A 20,726-nucleotide genomic window follows, 5' to 3' on the forward strand; every position below is an offset into this window, starting at 1 on the left:
CCAAAAAGCAACACGTACAACATTGGAAATACAAATAAAAATTGTACTTTAAAAAAACGCTCGAATGGATCACGTCGGGCGCACGTGCTAGAGAGTCACACAGCTGCTCGGCCGGGCGGACTTTGGACCCGCGCTACAATCACCGGTGTTACGACGCGGGAACCGAGAACGCCTTGCCTTGATTCACCAGCAAAGATAATTCAATTGCTACTAGGCGGTTTATTTTTACCTTTATTTCATTACGAAATATTTCGAATTTGTTCTATTTTTGCACGAAACAATCACTCCTATGAGTTATAGAAGTTAAATACAATATAGATGTAACATTTATTGGAATTATCGCGGTTAAAATTTAAAAAACTGCTTGACTTAAAGGTCGTAAGGGTTTTCGACTATTTTCATAAGAATATTAAATATTTCAGCATAGTTTGATAACTTAAGAAAACCGATTTTGTAATGCAGTTGCGTCCTTTTATAGTAGAAATTTCAAAACACGAAGTTATCAATAGAATATAGCTTATACTTATATTATTGTAATAGAGTTTTATTTTAAATCAGCCTATGTTCAAAATGAGAGCTTTATTGCTTTTTTATTAGCTAATAGGAATGTCATAAACAAACACAACAAAACATTGTTAAGTATGGCCGTATAGGCGTATAGAGTAGTCCTAAAAAATTAAGTTTAATTACTGTACCTAACTCCATTGCATTAATGTAGGTAACGGTAGGGATTTTTACGAATCTTAAAAATAGACACATACTTATCATTAAAATCGTCCTAAATCCATGAATATATTTTTACTGGAACGAAGCCAGATATCTTAAAAGTTTAGGCGCCAAATACGTTTATAACTAACATATATTAATTTTTCTCACTAACTAAAAAGTTAATTTAAGTTTCTTTTATTTAGTGAAGGTGAGGTATGACAATAATAGGTGCAAAGTCCACAAGGTATACAATAAAACGTCACGTTCTTGTTGAAAACGTGGCTTTCTTTTATATTTATAATACTTGTTATGATATTACAAATCAATTAATATACACAATTAATTATCCATATGTAATAATAACGTTTTGTTTTGATTTATGTATGTCATTTTATTATCTGTGCTTATTAGAAATGTTTGAAATTTCAATAATAACAAAAAATTATAATAATATTGATTATACAGCATTACTTACTATTGTGAACTAGATAAGAAATAATTATAAGCTAAAAAGTATAAAAGTTTTAAATTACAAAAGTTATTTATCTAATTCCTTAATTACTTAAGTTGTTGGTTATAAAATATGGTCTACTCACTTTTTCTAAGCACTGCTGTCCAATCGAGTTAGGTTCCACCTTGACTTCCAAAATCACAGAATTAGGTTGGCTGACTAACCACATATTGAAATTTTTGACGGAGAAATTTGTAAAATTTATAAAAAAAAATAATCAAAATTACTCTGTCTTCTATTTATCAAACAAACACTTGTGTTTACTTTTTATCTCACACGCGTAAAGAATTTATTTAAGAATGTCTTTCTTAATTCGCTCTGTGAAATGTTTATCGCGTATTCTTTGTGGAAGTAAAACTGTGAATACTTCCAAACGACGGCCATACTACGTTAAGTTTGCCACCGAAATGATAAAGAAACAGTGACGTGCTCGCCTAGCGACTACTGGATTTAGTTCAAAAACCTAACGGGGTGTGGGTTATATTTATTTGAACTTAACTCATTGCTTGTTAACTAAGACTACAAACGAATAGTGTCGAACAAATATACCGATGTACTTTGTCCATGTTACACAAATAATATCGTTATCGCGTTACCAGGCGAATAAACGGAGCTTCAACTATCTTGCTTCTCGCTTATTTTTAATATAATAGACAAAGACAAAAAGGTAATGACGTATTGCATATGTCATGAAAATAAAATAGTGGATACATGTCATCATTCGTTTAAATCACAGTCTTAAATAGCGTGGGATACTGTAACGTCGAAATAGAAATTATATGTATTGTTACGCACATGTTACTGTAGAATTAGGTTATTAAAATTTAAAACCCTGAAGCCCTGACCCCTGTAAAACGTGGTTTTCAAATTTGCCACGCTTTTAAATGATGTTTGGTGTGACCAGGAATATTATATAGTTTATGTAGTTATGTTCGAAATAAATATATAGTTATGTTCGAAAGTTAAACTCAACAATGTCTTAGGAATATGATAAATCAATTAATTAAAGCATTTATTATTTTAGTAATTGTTATTATATTTTTTAAGTTTATATTATTTTAAATATTTTGTATTGCTACATTGGAAAATAAATATCGAAAATAAATATGCTTACTAGTAGTACTGAAATTCCATTAAAAATTACTTCATTACACGCAAGGGATTGAACACTTAATTTCCAATAAATATTATTTAACATATGAAATTTTAACTTTATTACGATTTTAAAATATTTAAAAATATAATTTTTATGTTGATTTGTTGTTATATGCATTTAAATACAAAGATAAGTATTTTTCATTATTTAAAACGTTCCTGTTCACGCAAACAAGACGAAGCACGAGCCGCTGACAGCGCCAATTGTGACAACATAATGGAACTAAACTAATCATATGACTAGTTTTCGTCACGTCTTGCTTTGATATTGATTTGTGTCTTGGTCTCGATTCTCTTCGCATAGGTTTTGTGTGTTACATTAGAAATGGCGAGTCAGACACAGGGAATCCAACAACTCTTGGCTGCTGAGAAACGCGCGGCTGAGAAGGTTTCAGAGGCAAGGAAGCGTAAGTTAATTAATTGCGTTTTTAACTATCCGTATATTATATGAAGAACAAATTCACATATACATATCTATCTATGTATTCTAGTTTCGTTTGTCTCAGTGATGATTAAATTATGATTAATGTGCAAACTGGGACATTATTCTTAGTAATATATATGTAATTATGGACTTCTTGTATTTTTTGGTTACATCTTGATTGATACGTTCTTATCACATGATTTCACCTTGTATGGTCGAAGTTAAATTTGCAACGCCTAGAAATGATTATTCCGTTATAACTCTTACTTTTTAATAAAACATAATATAGTATATCACTGTTATTTTTACAAGATTTCATTCAAAAATCCTATTTTATATGTCCTTATTTTACTTATTTGTCATTCCTCCATTATAACTTGTTTTGTATTTGTCTCACTCAAATACTAAATTAATATAATCTATAAGATGACCTTATAAATTATGTATCTCGAAAAATGATATAATTTTGATTATATTACTTATATAAGAATCTTGTATATTCTTATAAGTGTACTCCTCAATAATAGAGTACAATTTAAGTTAATGGAAAGTAAAATATGAAAAAATAACTGAAAAAAATTAAATATTATCAGCAAATAAATGGTCAAAAATACATATAAACAGTTTATATTTCTTATATTTATTTATACTACCTTCATTATTAAGCAAATGCTCAACTACAAACTTAAATAATTCTATAGTTAATATTGTCACAATTAGACCAAGGTTTTGGCTAAAAGGGTAACTGATATACAGAGGAGATTAGAGAGTAAAACATTCAATATACCTAATTTTCTTACTTCATTAAGTTATCTACTTTACAGTTAGTCTTCCTGCCAGCTTACATGATTAAAGTGCCGAGCAATTTTGACTGTTGGCAGTTTCACAAACGGAGATAAATTGATTAAATGTTCATGTCAAAGTTTTACACATTACTATTCACAGGCAACCTAGTAATCTTATGTTTCCGCCTGTAATATCCCACTGCTGGGCAAAGGCCTCTTCTCTTATGTAGGAGAAGGTTCAGAGCTTAATCCACCACGCTGCCCCAATGCGTGTTGGTGGATTAGTAATCTTATGTTTATGCAATCAATATGACAATCATCCCTTCAACAAGATTACATAATAATAAAATTAATAATTGTTATCTGACGGGGTTGTTGGTACACTACTGCAGTGTCCTATTCCTGCTCGCGGTCTATGTATGGTTCCCGACTTAAGTATTAGTGTGATCAATAATATATAGATATTTTAGTCAGTCAGTTACTGAAAACACAAACATTACGTTGCCTTTATCAGATATTGGCAACTATGTTTATATACTAAATTTGCTATTTATTATTACAGGAAAAGCGAAACGCCTAAAGCAAGCCAAGGAGGAGGCCCAAGATGAGGTCGAGAAGTACAGACAGGAACGTGAGCGACAGTTCAAAGAGTTTGAGGCCAAGGTTTGTTGTTACTTTCTACAACCACTTCCACCACCACTTCAGCCTATCGCAGTCCACTGCTGGACATAGGCCTCCCCAAGTTCGCGCCAGACATCCCGGTCTTCCGCAATCGTCATCCAGCCGACACCGGCAATCAATCATAATCCAAATATAGTAGGGCATAACAGGGAATATCTTGACCACTTTTGGAGTAATCTTTAATAATGCGTACTTACTCAACTATTTTTTCATCTACTTATGTTGTATTACTTGTCGATGTAATTGAAGTCAATTTTTCGTTTACCAGCAAACAATTAATTATAAATGGTTTTTGTAATTAAGTACTACTCCTAATATGTCTAAACCTAATTGTCTCTATAATATTTCGAATTTCATAAGCATACAAGCCTTTTGATGCAAATGATAAAAAAAATTCAACTTGATGCTGTCTGTAACATCCCACTGCTGGGCATTGTCCTCTTTTTCCATGTAGAAGGTCGGAGCCGAATAACCATGCTGCTCCACTGGAGTTTGGCGAATAATAATCATAAAAATACCCCTCCCTGATTAGTAAACAAAACTATGGCCCAGCTGAGCCTGTTTTATTGACGAAAATTCGACTTTTGTACTCATTCAGAACCATTGAAAGCCATTAGTCCTAAAAGAGGTGAAAATACTTCTATCAGTTCGACACTATGAATAGAGTAAGAAACGGTAGAAACTGAGGAATGTTCACGTTAATATTTTAACATGTATATCTAATACTACCGTCCACTTTCGCCTTCGCTCATATGAAATCAGCAGAAACTATGTAATGGTTTCTCATTCATTTTCTGGTTCTATTGTTGACTGTGATGTTAGATAGCCTATAGCTTACCAATAGTTCCTGAGATTAGCCTTCAACCAAACTCTGCAGGTTTATGATATTAGTAGAGATAGGCAGCAAGTGCATTACAATAACATAGAGATATTTTTTATGTCACTTTACTTGTGCCAAAGACTAGTTTATTTTGAGTATATATAAAATGAAAGTTAATTTGCATTTGTGTTTGTTTTTAGCACATGGGCACAAGGGAAGGTGTTGCTGCTAAAATCGACGCAGAGACAAGGGTTAAGATTGATGAGATGAACAAAATGGTTCAAACACAACAAGAAGTGGTAAGCATGATGTTTAAATCACAATCAAAGAAAGAGCTTATATTTATTTATTTAAAAAAAATTAAGCATGTTACATATATGAGGTATGCTTCAAATAAGATTAATGAAATTTATTTCTGTTGGATGAATTTATTCTTAATGTGATTTTTTGTTTATCAAAGGTGATCAAAGACATCCTCAACTTAGTCTACGACATCAAACCGGAGCTGCACGTCAACTACCGCTTCGATTAAGAATGTTACGCATAAATTATTTACTATTCGCATATTAAATCTGCGAAAATACCGATTATAGTTCTAATTGTTATTATTATTCTGTTTATAATCTGTAGCCACTAGGGACGCGTGCAAATGTCTTAAGTGACGGTTCAATGCGCGGGAAATAAAATGCGTGGAAAACAAGATGGTTGCCATTGCTGTAAATACATGAAATAGCTTGTATTGCCAGTTATTTATATAATATTTAAACCTTCAAATATAAAAACAGCTCGATATCATTCCATTAATGTCGAAGGGTCCGCTTGAGAACACGAAAAAAAAACTTGTATTTTAAAAATTGTATGTCATTCAATGTTGTATGTTGAATAGAAATATATGGAGTTTTAAAAAGAATATTGTTTTTAATTAATCTTGTTACCGTAGTCTGTCTGTACAGTATTAAAGTATATTGGTGATTTAAAATGTTTGTTTTATTCCACTCTGTTTATCCAGTCGGGGCTTTTTATGGCCGTTTTTCTGAAAAAAAAAAACGAACGATGTAGTTTTGTATCACTATTCGACTTATAGACTTTCAAGATTACTTGTAATTTTATCTTCTTGTCACTTAATATAAGGCTTTGAAATACACAGGCCGAAGACGGGCGTAGCGTCTTCGGTGCGACAAAGCTCTGCGGTCACCAACCCGCCTGCTCAGCGTGGTGACTATGGTCAAAACACATGAGTTCACTCCATTTTTGGTGCGAACTTGTGGAGGCCTATGTCCGGCAGTGGACTGTTTTAGGCTGAACTGATGAAGTCACTTATAAGTACTTAATTATTATATGTTATAGTATTTTTCGGTAAGCTGCAACGTTCTTAGAATGTTAGTTGTCCTAAATCTATATATCGATTGTACACGATATTACACGATAAATAATTGCCAAACTGTAGCAAAGCGCTAAATTGTAAAGACAAGGAGTTCTTTGCCCACCCGTTACATAATTATAGATAGTTTAAGAAAACAAAAGTTATTGAATCGACCATTTGGTGTTCATCTATAGGATTGGCTTACCATTTTGGTATTCGAATGGAATATAAATCTGTGATCTTGCAGACACTACCATAATTAGAGGAATCTGGAAAACTAATATTGGAAAGAGACAGAAAAAGGAAATGTAAAAGTTAGGTACGTGAGAGTTATCTTCTTTTCAGCGAGTGATTCAAGCCAGGGTGCTATCGTCCCTACAGTGGAGAACACAGCTGGTTGGTCACGCATATCGCACCTCTTCGACGAAAACGACAGGATACCAACTAGCAAACCGTCCATAATCGCTGGTCCGCCAGCGTCGTGCTGTGATTATAAATAATGAAAATTAATGAACTAATATAAACTAAACTTCGTAGCTTGCACTAATTAACAGCTGCTGTCTTTAACCTTGTCAAGTTTTAGAAAAAATTGTTTGTCTGTAAAGATTTATTGACAAAAAATGTCTAAAAGGTTACTATAAAATTCGTAGTTTGATCTAGTTAGAAACTGCTCTCTTAAGATCAAGCAGATCACGTTTTTGAAAATTATCATCAGTCGTTGAGCCAAAAAATCTTTCTTTTTCTCAAGTTGAGTGGATGAGACTAAGATTAGATAATTTCTTATCTGTTATGATTTCTGAAAAAAAAAATCATTAAAAGAATAAGTCAAACATTTTGTTACTGATTCTTCTCTGCAGAGTTATTCGGAATCGGCGGTAGATACGGGCGTATTTACCCAAGGACTTACAGGGCCATGACCCGCGGCCAAGTCGAGCATTCGTATTAGGGATGTGAAAAATTAATAGATTTTTACAACAAGAGATAAAACTTAAGAAAAAGATTAGCCAACAAATTTCACTATGAACACATCCCTAATACATAAGTTGCTTTTACCTTTTCCTCTTATAGTTTATGGGGCAGCAAATTAAAATGACCCGGAGTACTGAATCTAATACGCCACCGGTGGTTGCTTCATTGCTGCGTTGGCGCAACGGTCACATAAGTGTTTGCCGTGGTCTGGGTGTTTGTGCAGTCGATGTGGGTCTCCCCACCGTGCCTCGGAGAGCACGTTAAGCCGTCGGTCCCGGTTGTTATCATGTACACCTGATAGCGATCGTTACTCATAATAGGGAATCTATCCGCCAACCCGCATTGAAGAAGCGTGGTGGATTAAATTCTGATCCTCAGTGGCGTAGCTATCATAGGGCCAGGTGGTGCAGTGCACCAGGGCCCCGGAGCTCAGGGGGCCCTCTAACCTCAGCTTTGAAAAAAAAAAAAAATAATAAAATAAAATAAATTAAAAAAAAAATCTTGCTGCTACTGTTTCATACAATTCCTGTTACTTCCGCGGCAGCAGAAAGATCTTTCAGTAAACTGAAGATTATAAAAAATTATTTGAGAAACAGCATTCGACAAGATCGCCTGCGACATTTATCGTTAATTGCAATAGAAAATGAGGCGGCATCAAACTTGGATTTGAGTGAAATTATAGACGAATTCGCAAAAATTAAAGCGCGCAAGAGATTGTGAATAGGACGGGGAATTCTGTTAAAAATCGTTTTTTCCCTTAATTAATCTCATCTGTATAATAAATATTCTATATTGTCATGTGCGTCGTTGTTTATTTATTCCCTTTTTCTTCTATTAAACACATGGATATTCTAATAGAGACGGGGTATGGATTTAGCCTACTAGGGATAAGTTCAACTCACTGCTTCCTATTCTTATTCCTATCAATAATTTTAAAGGCCAATACAAGTTCAAACAACGCGGAAAGAGGGGAGGAGGGCCCGATTCTTTCCCTATGCACCAGGGCCCTTGTCCCCCTAGCTACGCCACTGCTGATCCTTCCTACATGGGGAAAGAGGCCTATGCCCAGTAGTGGGATATTACAGGCTGAAGCAGGTAGCTTCATTTGAACTATAATTAATTTAGTAAAAAGCGATATAAGTAGTTTTTACTTAAATAAAAGTAATATCCTATTTAATTTTGATTTATACATATAACTTACATTACAAACATTCTTTGCTAAAGTTATGTATCCAGCGCAGAAATTATTTCTTGTGACAAGATCTCTGAAACATTAGAATTGTTATAAAAAATTAAAACGAATAAAGTTACGTTACGGATTTGGTAAAATTATTACACCCACCCCTAAACATTTTTTAATATCATATCAAAAATCGACCGTTCCAGCGGGGATTGACCCTCCATCTCCGACTGACCGTGTCGGTGCTCTAGCCAATTAAGCTATAGGATGATATACCCGCTAGATCGAAAGTTTTGATATGATGATTTTATATTCGGTTCTAAACGACCTCACTCCTCCCCACGGTGCCTCGGAGAGCACGTTAAGCCATCGATCTCGGTTGTTATCGTAAACACCTGCGTTACTCATAGTACTCAATATATCCGCCAACCTGCATTGGAGCAGCGTGGTGGATTAAACTCAGATCCTTCGCCTACATGGAGAAAGAGGCTTATGTCCAGCAGTAAGAAGTTTACGTGACCTACGATTGTCATCCGTGCTATGGTTACCCGTGACTATGGTGTCTTGAGTGTCGCAGATACCTATATCAAGAGGAGCATTTCAAAACGACTATCGCGGTAAGTCCCGTAAAAGTAAAAGTGTTGCAATATTTTTTCTGTTTAGTAACAGCCTTTTCTTCCATAGAGGATTAATGAGCTCTAGTAATGAGGTACTACTAATGCGATGCATTACTCCACTGTGATTGGCGTACTCTCTTTGGGACTAGAATTTATTAAGGTAACAGACTTTTGACGCACTGCAACACATTTTATTTGATTAAATTTTTTAAATTAAATTAATTGAAGTTTTTATTTACATAGCTAATGTAATGTTATTACCGTCCGTAAACTTCCTGGCAATCAGCTAAGTCGTAAACTGGTAAAACTAGTTTCTGCAGTAGCACTTGTCCACCTAAACCTCCTATACTCTAAAAACAGTAAAATGTTATAGGTAATGACTTTAATGTATCGTATATTATCATTTATCTTCTAATATATGCTATAGATATAATAGTTTGGTACACCTATACTTACCAAAACAGAACCCCATCCTAAGAAAGTAATATTGCTGTCAGTGGGAATAATTTTGTCTGTCGAATAGTCTATCTTTGCAGCTTTATCTGATTCACCGTATGATATGTTCTTATGGAGCTTCAGGACTGCAAAGTTGAATTCCAATGTGTTGGATTTGTAATTTGGGTGGAAGAAGATCTCCGTCACTCTATACAGTTCGCCGCCAGATGTTGCGTTAGAAGAACCGATACGGACGGTCAGCATCTTCACGTATTCGCGAAAGAATCGGTTGTTATATTGTCTAAAAATAGATTGAATATTTAAGAGAATGAAGAATGAGACCTTCAGAAATTAGACTTTTATAGAGTACAAAAAAGAATCGCTATTGTCCATACATAGATCATTCCAAAGGTTGGTATTCAGCATTTGGAACAACCGGGGCTATGGATGCCAATAAAGAGTAAAATTTTCACTAAAATAGAATTAAACTTAACTTTTCAATGACAGAATTCACAAGAATGTAGGTAGAGTAGTGAGTTTTTAGGTCCGATTCTCTTTGGGCAAGATAATCAACCAGCCCCCCTTTCACAGCAGAAGTAAATTTACTTTCAGCTTAAAATTTTAATTAAGGTTTTGAAAAAAAAAATTAGCTAATGCTATCTTACAATTGCAGGCAATGTGCTGCAGTTAACACCCTGTCCGATTCTATAATGGCTGCTCCACACCAAAGTTGCTTGTTAACAAGTAAAGCGGCAAGGAATGGGTATTCTTCTATTGACGCGATCTCATCCGCATTGAAGATACGACGGTAACGAAGATCTAGAGGTGGATCAATCGATGGCTTTTCTAGGAGTATAAACATTTTTAGATTTTTGTTAATATTAGAAATTAAAAACAACGCATCAGTATCTTTGTGCCACGTGTGAACGTACGAATTTGCAACGTTCAAAGAGGTTCACAAAGCACGCAGTTATGGCTTTTGTGCCAGTTAGGTGACAGTTTTTCTCGTGTTATAACGTGTTCCAAATTATGCTTATTCGGAACTAATAGACTCCCTAAGTAACAACTAGTAGCCACGTTGGAGTTTTGTAGGTATCTATTTTGTAACCTACACGTTTAATATATTAGCACATTGTGTTTAAAAGTTTATCCTTTTTTAAATTATATTATGGGCTTACTCTTGACCCCAGTCTAGCTCTAGAGCAGAGACGAGGTCGAAGATGGAGCGAGTTCACCCAGATGAAGCCTATGTTCACTCGCGCTTTAAACATATTCGGGTTGTATGAACTCGGAAATACAGACGCTGGTAGAGAATTCCACTCCTTGGGCGTGCGCATTAATAAAGATGATCTGAAGCGCTTTGTACGTATGAAGGGTATATCAATCAGGTCAGTCCGATGGACGAAAGGAGATGGCGATATGAGCTCGTGAAGCTCCAGGGCACAATCCCCAAAGTACAATCTGTAAAAGACCATTAGACTGGCAACTTTTCTTCGGTGAGCCAGAGTGTGAAGAGACTCCACCAAACTGGCGTTACCGATTAGCCGCTTAGCTCTGCATTCCACTGAGTCCAGTGTGGCGAGTTCATATTTAGCTGAGCCATCCCACAAGTGACTGCAATATTCCATGTACGACCAGACTTGAGCTTTATAAAGCGTTAGAAGCTGTCCAGGCTTGAAATATCGCCTTTAATAATAGCTTTTCGATTCTTTTAATCGTACTTACTGGTTGGTATCTTCTTTTCATTTAGGCTTCTTCTTAAAGGTAATTCTATGGTCATTCCTTCATATTGCCATTCTCTGTCGTCGAAACTTCTGCGTAGGATACGTTCTCGTTCCACTAATAATTAAATTAATTTAATTTATAAATAAAGATATTTTCATAATAAACGAGAAAAGTGATCACTGTCTAGACGAGACTCAATCGAATAGTTTTCAGTTTTTTTTTTTATATCACTAGTTCGGCAAACAAGCGTACGGTTCACTTCGTGGCACCGTAGCTTATAGACGCCTGCAACACCAGAAGCATCGCAAGCGCGTTGCCGACCCAATCCCCAATCCCCCCAGGAGCTCTAGTCACCTTACTCACCACAGGAACACAATACTGCTTGAGAGCAGTACTATTTAGCTGTGATCTTCTGTAAGGTCGAGGTACTACCCCAGTCGGGTTGCTCCAGATTTTGAGCAGGAAATTCCTGCTGTGCCCTACCTCAGTTAAAACCTAGTCTACTATTAAAGATTATAGACGACGTGACAAATTTAGATCTGTGGTCCAAGATGAAAAACTATTTTTTTTTATAATTGTCCAGATAAGTGTTTAAAGTTGCTCTATAATATCGTAGTAATCCTCAATCATGTATGTTATCAGCAAAAATAGACTTACTGTCATCTGAAGAACTTTTGATATCAATATCATTTTGTTCATGATGAGCCACAATAATTTTAACAATAGCTAGCGCTGTTAAAATCTTATAGGAATGACCCATTTGGTAGCAATATTATTCTGAAAAGTATCAGTTAAAGTTTTCTCCAAAGATAAAATACTGCAAACTATTTCAATAGTTTGCGAAATAAACCATAAAATAAAACGAACAATTTAATCGTAAACATTTTATTAGTAATTTAATATTACAAAACAGCCTAAGTCCAAGAGTTGCAATCTTAGTTACATTTTAGTGAAAGCCGTATCCCAATCCGCCCCAAAGTGGCTTAATGAGAGGTAGGATGGGGTATTTTATGACGGGTTCTATGATGGGCTTAATAGATGTCAGAATGACGGGTTTTATGATAGGAATGGACACTCCGTGGTTGATAACGCTGGACCTATGTTCTACGGCGGATGACAACACCAGGGGAGATAGGCTGTGGAAGAAATTCAACCTTCAAATAGCGCATTGATGACCACACACGTTAGATTCGTACTCTAAGCCTCTACGAGCGCTGAGCAAACCGCCTCAGCCGTATTCTCTTCACGCTTCCCTTCACTGCAAAGCGATGTTTCTTGTCAGTTTGTCAGATTAATCTTTCACCTAGACAAAATGACATATCCTCAAACGCATCAATGATTTATAATATTTTTACGTGAGCAGATATTCCATTTTGAAACATTAACAACACAAAAACATTTTGCATCAACTAGATTTATTTAATTTTAAAGTTTATTGAATCAAGCTGTTAATTTTTTTCGTGTTTCGTATTCATAATTTGTGATGAAGATAAACGGTATTTTATTGTAATGTATAATTGTATATTTACATAATTTAATTATATAAAATTAAATAGCTACTAATATTACCTAATCCACCCAAACCAGAAGGAGTTGGGTGAGCGAGAGACATGCCGATGAGCGCGAGAACGATAGCTACCTGGAAATAAAACAATTTGAAGATATCACCACTTCTACTTGTGTACGTTATCTTTATCCCTAGAACTTAGAACCACAAAGTTACATAAGTTGCAATAGCAATGCAAGAAAGTCTAAACTAAATTAAGTATTTTGTAACTAAAGATTGAGATTCTAAAAGATGATAATTGGCGGAATATTTTTATTTTATACATTATAACTATTTGAAGAATCTCCAAAATATTTTTACTTTTTTTCTCCAAGACAGTTATTATATTATTTTGAAGTACAATATTTCGATCAGTAAAACAAGCTCCGTATTCGAAAAAAATATCGTTTCACAATATAAGTTAAAAGATAAATAAAATATCTTGATATTGGTACTTTTTGACAGTTTGAGTTTAGTAATAATACTACTCGTAATATCCAGTGTAGTTTTTTGCTAAGCGACTTCAAAAAAAGAAGGAGGCGGATTCATTCATTAATTATATCATGAATATTATCGGGTAAAAATTTAACAAATCCAACAACCTTTGACGACCCGGTCGCGCAACGGTCACAGCACTGTTGCACTGGCGGTTGCGGGTTCAATGAGAAACATTTGTATTGGCCATACAGATGTTTGCCGTAGTATGGGTGTTTGTTCAGTCCTTGTGGATCTCCTCACCGTGCCTCGGAGAGCACGTTAAGCCATCGGTCCCGGTTGTACTCATAGTAGGGAACATATCCGCCAACCCACACTGGAGAAGCCTGGTGGATTAAGCTCTGATCCTTCTCCTACGTGGAGAAAGAGGCCTATGCCCAGAAGTGGTATATTACAGGCTGAAGCGTTACAACAAAGTTGCCTAACGGCAACAATACAAAATTTTTGTTTCTGCCGTGTTCGCTATTGCTATAAATATTAACGTGTACTCACAGCGCACTTCATTGTTAAACCTTTATATCCTGTTTATGAACTGAAAATAACAAAAACGATTGATTTTCACAAAAATTCGTACATCTTTATATAGACTGCGTTTGTTGGTTCACGCATGGATGAGCGTACATCCTGACAAAGTTGCATTAGTTTACGCGTTGTATTATGTTACAACGAGGGCCCTTAAAGGTAGAGACACATTTGATGTTCACTTCGCTATGAAAAATAATCTCATAAACTTTATAAAAAATATGGGCAGATGCATCTCATCATGTATGAGAATTCGGTCTGCATTTTTCCATAGGATTATTTATCTAAAATTATTTCATAGGGTTATTACATTAGAGACTGACTAGGGGAATTAAGTGGCAGACATACAAACATTCTCTCTTTTTTTCACCTAATTTTACTTAATATAATTATATATTTTTCCTTTTTTTTTGTTAATTTGTATTAGTTTTGTTATAATAGAAAACATCGCCGTGTGGCTACGGCAGTCTAGAATTTAGCCACCCCTTCTCTTGCGACTGAGGGATAAAATAGTTCCACTTTGAACTTGGAGCAGTTGAAGCCGCCTGGTGGCAGGATAATCAGCTGGATTATAAATACACAGACCGGAGATGGGCAGCAGTATCTTCGGTGTGACTAAGCCAGCTCTGCGGTCACTAACCCGCTTTCCCAGAGTGGTGAATATGTGCATTACTCCCAATTATTTCGAACATAGACACTTTGGCCCTCCGTTCCCGGCAGTCCCACTATTCCCTGTTATCTCCGATGGGGGCTGGGTCGGGAGTGCAGAGAACCGTGATGATTGGCGCGTACTTAGGGAGACATATGTCCAGCAGTGGACTGCGATTTGTAAACTCTAATATATTTTTAAGTTTGTGAAAAAAAAAATGGCGGTACGACGGTTTGCTAGCAGATTTTAACAAATAATAACAATGTATTATACCACTTCAGTAACCGTGTAGTTAGGATGGTGTGGATACATCTTTAACTTAGAAACTGCTACTAGTGTTCAAAGAAATCTGAGTCATTGATACGTGTACTAGTTAACAAGTAATTATAAACTTACGGGCCACACAGTTTCATTGTATTGTAAGTCTAGAAAAATATAGAACAATGTAGACAAAAAAACAATCTGGCACGTTCTACTAATTATATATTTATATTTATTTATTTAATACATGACATACAAAGCCACAAACACGTTGCACAATTACATATCAAAATGGAAATGAAGAAAATAAAACTTAGAAAGATTAGACATGATTTTTAACCGACTTCCAAAAAAGGAGGAGTAGTTCGACTGTATTTTTTTTTATGTATGTTACATCAGAACTTTTGATCGTGACGACCGATTTCGACAAATTTTATTTTAATCGAAAGGTGGTGTGTGCCAATTGGTCTAGACTAGTTTTCGAGTTATATCTAATAATGCGTTTTTACTTGACGCTTTTTTCGTCGACCTACGTTGTATTACACCGCATAACTTTCTACTGGATGTACCGATTTTGATATTTCTTTTTTTGTTAGAAAAGAGATATTTCTAGTTTGGTACCATGATAAAGAAACCAGGATCTGATGATGGGATCCCAGAGAAATCGAGGGAAACACTCGAAAATTCGCAATAACTTTTTACTGGGTGTACCGATTTTGATAATTTTTAATTTTATCGAAAGTGGATATTTATCGTGTGTTTAAATTTTATCGAGATCTGATAACTAATTTTTGAGTAATCTTTGATAACGCGTAGTTACTTGACTATTTTTCGTCGATCTACGTTGTATTACTCGTCGATGTAATTGAAGTCGGTTTTTTTTTCGTTTGCGAGCAAACACAATTATATAGTACAAAGTCAAAAAGAACTCCTTTATCGTTCACCTAAGGCTTATCATTAGAAACGGTATGGTAATATTTGTTTGCAAAATAGGGTTTTCGACGATTACTGGTCTTCATTTATTTACACCATTATAAGTAAAATCTCATATAAGTTATAGGTAAGATTCCTTTATGAATTTATTAAGTAAAAAAAAAATACATTGAGGTACAGTAAAAATAAAATGCATGCTCCTTAATTTCATGCATAATTTATTTGAAGACGATAAATTATAAGTAAAATATATATTCTACTTTGACGGAGTCATATATCAAACACGTAACTAAATTAATTCCTTTTATTCGTAGTAGATTACTGAAAGAGAAATTAACACAAATAATTAGAGCACAATAATTTTTTATTATTGTACACACATTCACTTGCAAGAAATCGAATAAATATATCATTTAATGAGTTAGGGCACAGCCTATATAATTTAAGCAAAATATTTTGCTTAAATTATCATCATCATTACAGCCTATACAGTCCACTGCTGGACATAGGCCTCCACAAGTTTACGCCAAAAATAACGTGAACTTATGTGTTTTGCCCATAATCACCACGCTGGGCAGGCGGGTTGGTGACCGCAGTACTGGCTTTGTCGCACCGAAGACGCTGCTGCCCGTCTTCGGCCTGTGTATTTCAAAGCCAGCAGTTGGATGGTTATCCCGCCATCGGTCGGCTTCTTAAGTTCCAAGGTGGTTGTGGAACCTTGTAATCCCTTAGTCGCCTCTTACGACACCCACGGGAAGAGAGGGGGTGGCTAAATTCTTTAGTGCCTTAGCCACACAGCACTTAATTATATATTTCGTTTAATATTATTACTACTGTTTTCAACTGAGGTACGGCACAGCAGGAAATTTCCTGCTCAAATTATGGAGCAGCCCGACTGGGGTAGTACCTCGACCTTACAGATCACAGCTAAATATTACTGGTCTCAAGTAATTTTGTGTTCATGTGGTGAGTAAGGTGGCCTGTGCATCAGGGGATTGTCAGGGGTAGTTCAACAGGTAAGATATCCTCTTCCCATCTGGCGTGCCGCAGGCTTGTTTAACACACTTATGGTATAAAAATAGTTTAGATGATAAACCACACCTTCCACTTGTCGTTATCGTAGTCCCATTTAGAGGAGATGCCGTCAATGGGATTCACGTGCAGTTCCAACATTCTGCGCAACTGTGCCTTCTGCGATGACTTGGAGAACGAGCTAGGTAGTGGCTCGAACACTAAATCAAATAACAATGAAACCAATAAAATAGTAAGTCCGACACAACCGTTCTAACAGGTATTTGTATTTGCACAAATTTTTGTCTACGGTCTAGGTATATGTTCCTGGTGGGTCTCCCTAACGTGCATCGGAGAGCGTGAAAAGCTATTGGCTCCGGTTGTTATCATAGATATCTATAGCGATCATAACTCGTGTTATGGAAAATATGCGCCCACATGCGTTGGAATTACGTCATGATTGATTTAGCTGAAATCCTTGTTAAGACTTTTGCTCAACAGTTGGACATTTATGGGCTGATTCAGTGATGTCAAGTTATTATTGAGCTCTTTCATCAATTTCGAAGACGCAGTAACATTAAGACTTCCACTTCATAATACTGACCAACATTAGTAAAATATATGATAAAAAAACTAATTTACCATAATAATGACAGAACATAGACGCCCAGAAGCCAAAAGATACTACAATAAAGACCCAGCCCATGATGAATTTCCATTGTCCAGTTGGCGCTTTGAATTCTGCGAAGGTTTGGCAGAAGGAAGCGCGGTACAACGCTTTTTTCTCCTCACAGCACAACATTCTCCAGTCACCTCTCTCCTTTTCTCTGAGAGCCTAAGAAAAAGTTTTGTAGAAGATTTTGAATATATCATTAACTACACAATCAAACATAAGTTATCATTTACATGACTGAAGTTTAGGCAATGGTAGTGTGGAAATTAATATATATATAAAAATAAAAAATTGGTTGTCTGTAAAGTTGGTTTACGGACGATAGTTTAACATGACAACATCATAACTTAAGAGCCATTTCACAAAAATCGGACACAATCCGCGAAATTGTAATATTTTGACGTCGTTAATGTCAGTGTTGGATGCAATAATGTAATTTATATTCTTGAAATATAATAGAGCAACCTTTGTTGTAGTCCATAGTCAGATCAGAATTTTGATTTATATTATGTGTATAAAATTATTAAGCTTTTCATCAGCCTCCTCCCTGGGTAAACGGTCGCAATGTATACTTTGAAGTCCTACTTTTCAATAACCTCTACGTTGAAACCATTTTAAAAAAATATCATAATATGTGGAATATAATTTTGTTGTCCACTATCATAGATTTTTATTCCATTTGTATCTCTATTAAACGATAAAAAAAATTTAAAGTTACGAATATTTTCCAAATAAGTACAATTTTAAAAGCGATATTTCTCTTAGAAAACTAAGAAATTTTAACGAACTATCTTCATCAAAGTAAACTTACATCATGAAGGAATACAAAAAAAATAACTAAAAGATGTAATTATTTTTAATACATTTTATATTAAATAATAAAAAGATAGTATATATTGCCACGCATCAAGCCCGGTAAATCAGTCGAGCGCTAGCGCTCTTAGAGGTAAGGTCCACGCCAAATTCTGCGCAGCCGTCTCTTTCGCTCACACGCGCCAAGCGCCCGTTGTTATAGCGGATAAAACGCATTTGATACTTTCATAATAAAATATAAATAAAATAAACATATTACGAAAATGACTGTAAAATAATATAATGATAATTTCTGTAAACAAATGTATAATTTAATTTTCTTTTCTCACACTATCAATACAAATAGGCATTTCAATCTGTTTGCCTTGTTATTTGTTAATTAATATGTTTGTCGGTGTCGATGTCATTAAATGCTTTTTTATTCATATCGTAAATATTAGATTCATTCGTAAACTGAAAAAACTAAATCAATTTAAAAAAATTGTTTCATAAAATTGATTTTTTTAATTTTATTTTAAATTTATTGACTGTTGTTATATAACATACTTGAAATTTTTAACAAATTAATTATGTAAAAAACATTTTATACCATAGTTATAATTTTTATTATACATCAGAAAATGATCACGATGGTCTTTTGGTTGTCACACTATACGTACTAGCACAAAGATCGCGCGGCTCGTACGACTCGCGCGATGCGACCAAATTTACCTAAACTTGCAGAGCGCAAAATTGTGAAATGGCTCTTAATTGTGTTTGCTCGCAAACGAAAAAAAAACCGACTTCAATTACATCGACAAGTAATACAACGTAGATCGACGAAAAAATAGTCAAGCAACTACGCGTTATCAAAGATTACTCAAAAAGTAGTTATCAGATCTCGATAAAATTTATATGTGACTACATGATAGACATCAGCTTTCGATTAAATTAAAAAATATCAAAATCGGTACACCCAGTAAAAAGTTATTGCGGATTTTCGAGAGTTTCCCTCGATTTCTCTGGGATCCCATCCCATCCCATCATCAGATCCTAGTTTCCTTATCATGGTACCAAACTAGGGATATCCCCTTTCCAACAAAAAAAGAATTATCAAAATCGGTACATCCAGTAGAAAGTTTTGCGGTTATAATACAACGTAGGTCGACGAAAAAAGCGTCAAGTAAAAACGCATCATTAGATATAACTCGAAAAGTAGTTGTTAGATCTCAAATAAATTTAAATGGGACCAATTGGTACACACCACCTTTCGATTAAAACAAAATTTGTCGAAATCGGTCTACCCGGTCAAACGTTCTGATGTAACATACATTAAAACAACAGTCGAATTGAGAACCTCCTCCTTTTTTGGAAGTCGGTTAAAACATCTCCTCGGACGCATACCAATACCAATCGAGTAGATAGATAGATGCGGCGTAAGCGTACAATGAGCGTTACGCTCCAATGAGTAATTTTTTTCGTTCATAATAGCCGACGTTCATCGATTTATTAGACGTTGCCACGTCAAATATAAATAATAAAACGACCTTACAATAGGTAACTATTTTTTTTTTAGTACGATTAAGTTAATTCGATCAAATCCAAAACTTATATAACTGTTCGTATAAATAGGCCTAACAAACAGTTTACTGTTACAATTTATTTTCTTACTTACACACACTTCTCTTGTGTTTTCCTTAAATCTCACTGCTGGGAACGGAAAAAGTGCATCGTCCTTGTAATTCGCAGAACCATTTATTCCATGACCTACAATGTCTCTGCAGCCGATCCTAGAGAAGCCGTATACCGTTCTGATAGTTTGCAATCTTGGAATGAAGCTGATTCTAGTTGTTAATATTGGGAGCATTTCGTCTTATATTTTGTTTTAACGATTGTAGGCACTGATTTAAATGACGTTATCTTTTTAAAGTTATTAAAAATTTTTTTGCTCTAAAATATAATGAAATGAGGTTTTGTTTAATAAATTTGTACAAATTATACTCAATAAACAAAAAAAGCTTAAACTACAGCACAGTACTATTTTTAAAGGTTTATTTTTTTAAAGATAATGAACGGTTGGAATACAACTCTTAATATAACTCTATACTGGTAATGTTCTGATTTACCCTATTGATTTAAAGAGGTTAATTTCAAAGACAACTTCAGAACTCAGTTTCTTCTCGGGATAGACTTACGTTTTACATTTACTGTCTTTATCAGAATAGCTTATCTTACGATTAATATATGTAAAACTATACAAATATTGTTATATCGAATATTCATACGCATTATATTTTCAATTGTCAAAGTCTCGTTGATTATGTGCCTGATTGCTTATTTGATCTACAAAGTCATTTGGAGTAAGATTATTTATATTTTGGAGAAATTCATTTAGAAATTCTAGAAATTCTCTTGAATCAGAATAGTTCTTTGGGTTCTTTACTGTTTCATTGTTTTCGAGGGATGTTTTA

At 34.8% G+C, this 20,726-nt stretch overlaps 4 protein-coding genes and 1 long non-coding RNA gene across 5 annotated transcripts in view; 1 reads left to right on the forward strand and 4 right to left on the reverse strand.

Annotated features, from left to right (window-relative positions):
• The window catches only part of LOC123665647 (E3 ubiquitin-protein ligase MYLIP), a 35,606-nt gene extending 33,971 nt beyond the window's left edge, over positions 1–1,635 (reverse strand). The window contains exon 1 of the mRNA XM_045599920.1: positions 1,305–1,635. Within this exon, the coding sequence (XP_045455876.1) occupies positions 1,305–1,388 (84 nt within the window). The 5' untranslated portion in view covers positions 1,389–1,635. The remainder of the gene's footprint in view (positions 1–1,304) is intronic.
• Positions 1,636–2,588: 953 nt separating this feature from the next.
• On the forward strand, positions 2,589–6,063 carry LOC123665670 (V-type proton ATPase subunit G). Its single transcript, XM_045599938.1, has 4 exons — positions 2,589–2,781; positions 4,146–4,246; positions 5,285–5,383; positions 5,545–6,063. The coding sequence occupies exons 1-4, from the start codon at positions 2,700–2,702 to the stop codon at positions 5,614–5,616; spliced, it is 354 nt and encodes a 117-aa protein (XP_045455894.1). The 5' UTR covers positions 2,589–2,699; the 3' UTR covers positions 5,617–6,063.
• An 8-nt stretch (positions 6,064–6,071) lies between these two features.
• Positions 6,072–12,133, reverse strand: LOC123665739 (trypsin-like). Its single transcript, XM_045599999.1, has 8 exons — positions 12,031–12,133; positions 11,374–11,487; positions 10,314–10,494; positions 9,670–9,949; positions 9,475–9,563; positions 8,618–8,681; positions 6,771–6,931; positions 6,072–6,117 (listed from the first exon to the last, which is right to left on the reverse strand). The coding sequence occupies exons 1-8, from the start codon at positions 12,131–12,133 to the stop codon at positions 6,072–6,074; spliced, it is 1,038 nt and encodes a 345-aa protein (XP_045455955.1).
• A 109-nt stretch (positions 12,134–12,242) lies between these two features.
• Positions 12,243–14,091, reverse strand: LOC123665671. Its single transcript, XR_006745098.1, has 3 exons — positions 13,907–14,091; positions 12,943–13,012; positions 12,243–12,631 (listed from the first exon to the last, which is right to left on the reverse strand). It is a non-coding gene; the product is annotated as an uncharacterized LOC123665671 (long non-coding RNA).
• Positions 14,092–15,980: 1,889 nt separating this feature from the next.
• Positions 15,981–20,122, reverse strand: LOC123665740. The gene is made up of 4 exons (XM_045600000.1): positions 19,931–20,122; positions 17,433–17,625; positions 16,881–17,011; positions 15,981–16,100 (listed from the first exon to the last, which is right to left on the reverse strand). Exons 1-4 carry the CDS (start codon positions 20,120–20,122, stop codon positions 16,098–16,100), a joined length of 519 nt encoding a protein of 172 aa, XP_045455956.1. The 3' UTR covers positions 15,981–16,097.
• Positions 20,123–20,726: the final 604 nt, after the last annotated feature.

The sequence above is a fragment of the Melitaea cinxia genome, chromosome 24 (assembly GCF_905220565.1).
Source record: "Melitaea cinxia chromosome 24, ilMelCinx1.1, whole genome shotgun sequence".
Lineage (NCBI taxonomy): Eukaryota > Metazoa > Arthropoda > Insecta > Lepidoptera > Nymphalidae > Melitaea > Melitaea cinxia.

Coding starts and splice junctions, on each gene's coding strand:
- LOC123665670 (XM_045599938.1), top strand. CDS start 2,700: ATGGCGAGTCAGACACAGGGAATCCAACAACTCTTGGCTGCTGAGAAA. Junction 4,247..5,284: donor TCAAAGAGTTTGAGGCCAAG/GTTTGTTGTTAC, acceptor GTTTGTTTTTAG/CACATGGGCACAAGGGAAGG. Junction 5,384..5,544: donor TTCAAACACAACAAGAAGTG/GTAAGCATGATG, acceptor TGTTTATCAAAG/GTGATCAAAGACATCCTCAA.
- LOC123665739 (XM_045599999.1), bottom strand. CDS start 12,133: ATGGGTCATTCCTATAAGATTTTAACAGCGCTAGCTATTGTTAAAATT. Junction 9,564..9,669: donor TAGGATGGGGTTCTGTTTTG/GTAAGTATAGGT, acceptor TACTGTTTTTAG/AGTATAGGAGGTTTAGGTGG. Junction 6,932..8,617: donor TAGCAAAGAATGTTTGTAAT/GTAAGTTATATG, acceptor TTATAATCACAG/CACGACGCTGGCGGACCAGC.
- LOC123665740 (XM_045600000.1), bottom strand. CDS start 20,122: ATGCTCCCAATATTAACAACTAGAATCAGCTTCATTCCAAGATTGCAA. Junction 17,626..19,930: donor AAAACACAAGAGAAGTGTGT/GTAAGTAAGAAA, acceptor ACTTTTTCTTAG/GCTCTCAGAGAAAAGGAGAG. Junction 17,012..17,432: donor TATGTTCTGTCATTATTATG/GTAAATTAGTTT, acceptor TATTTGATTTAG/TGTTCGAGCCACTACCTAGC.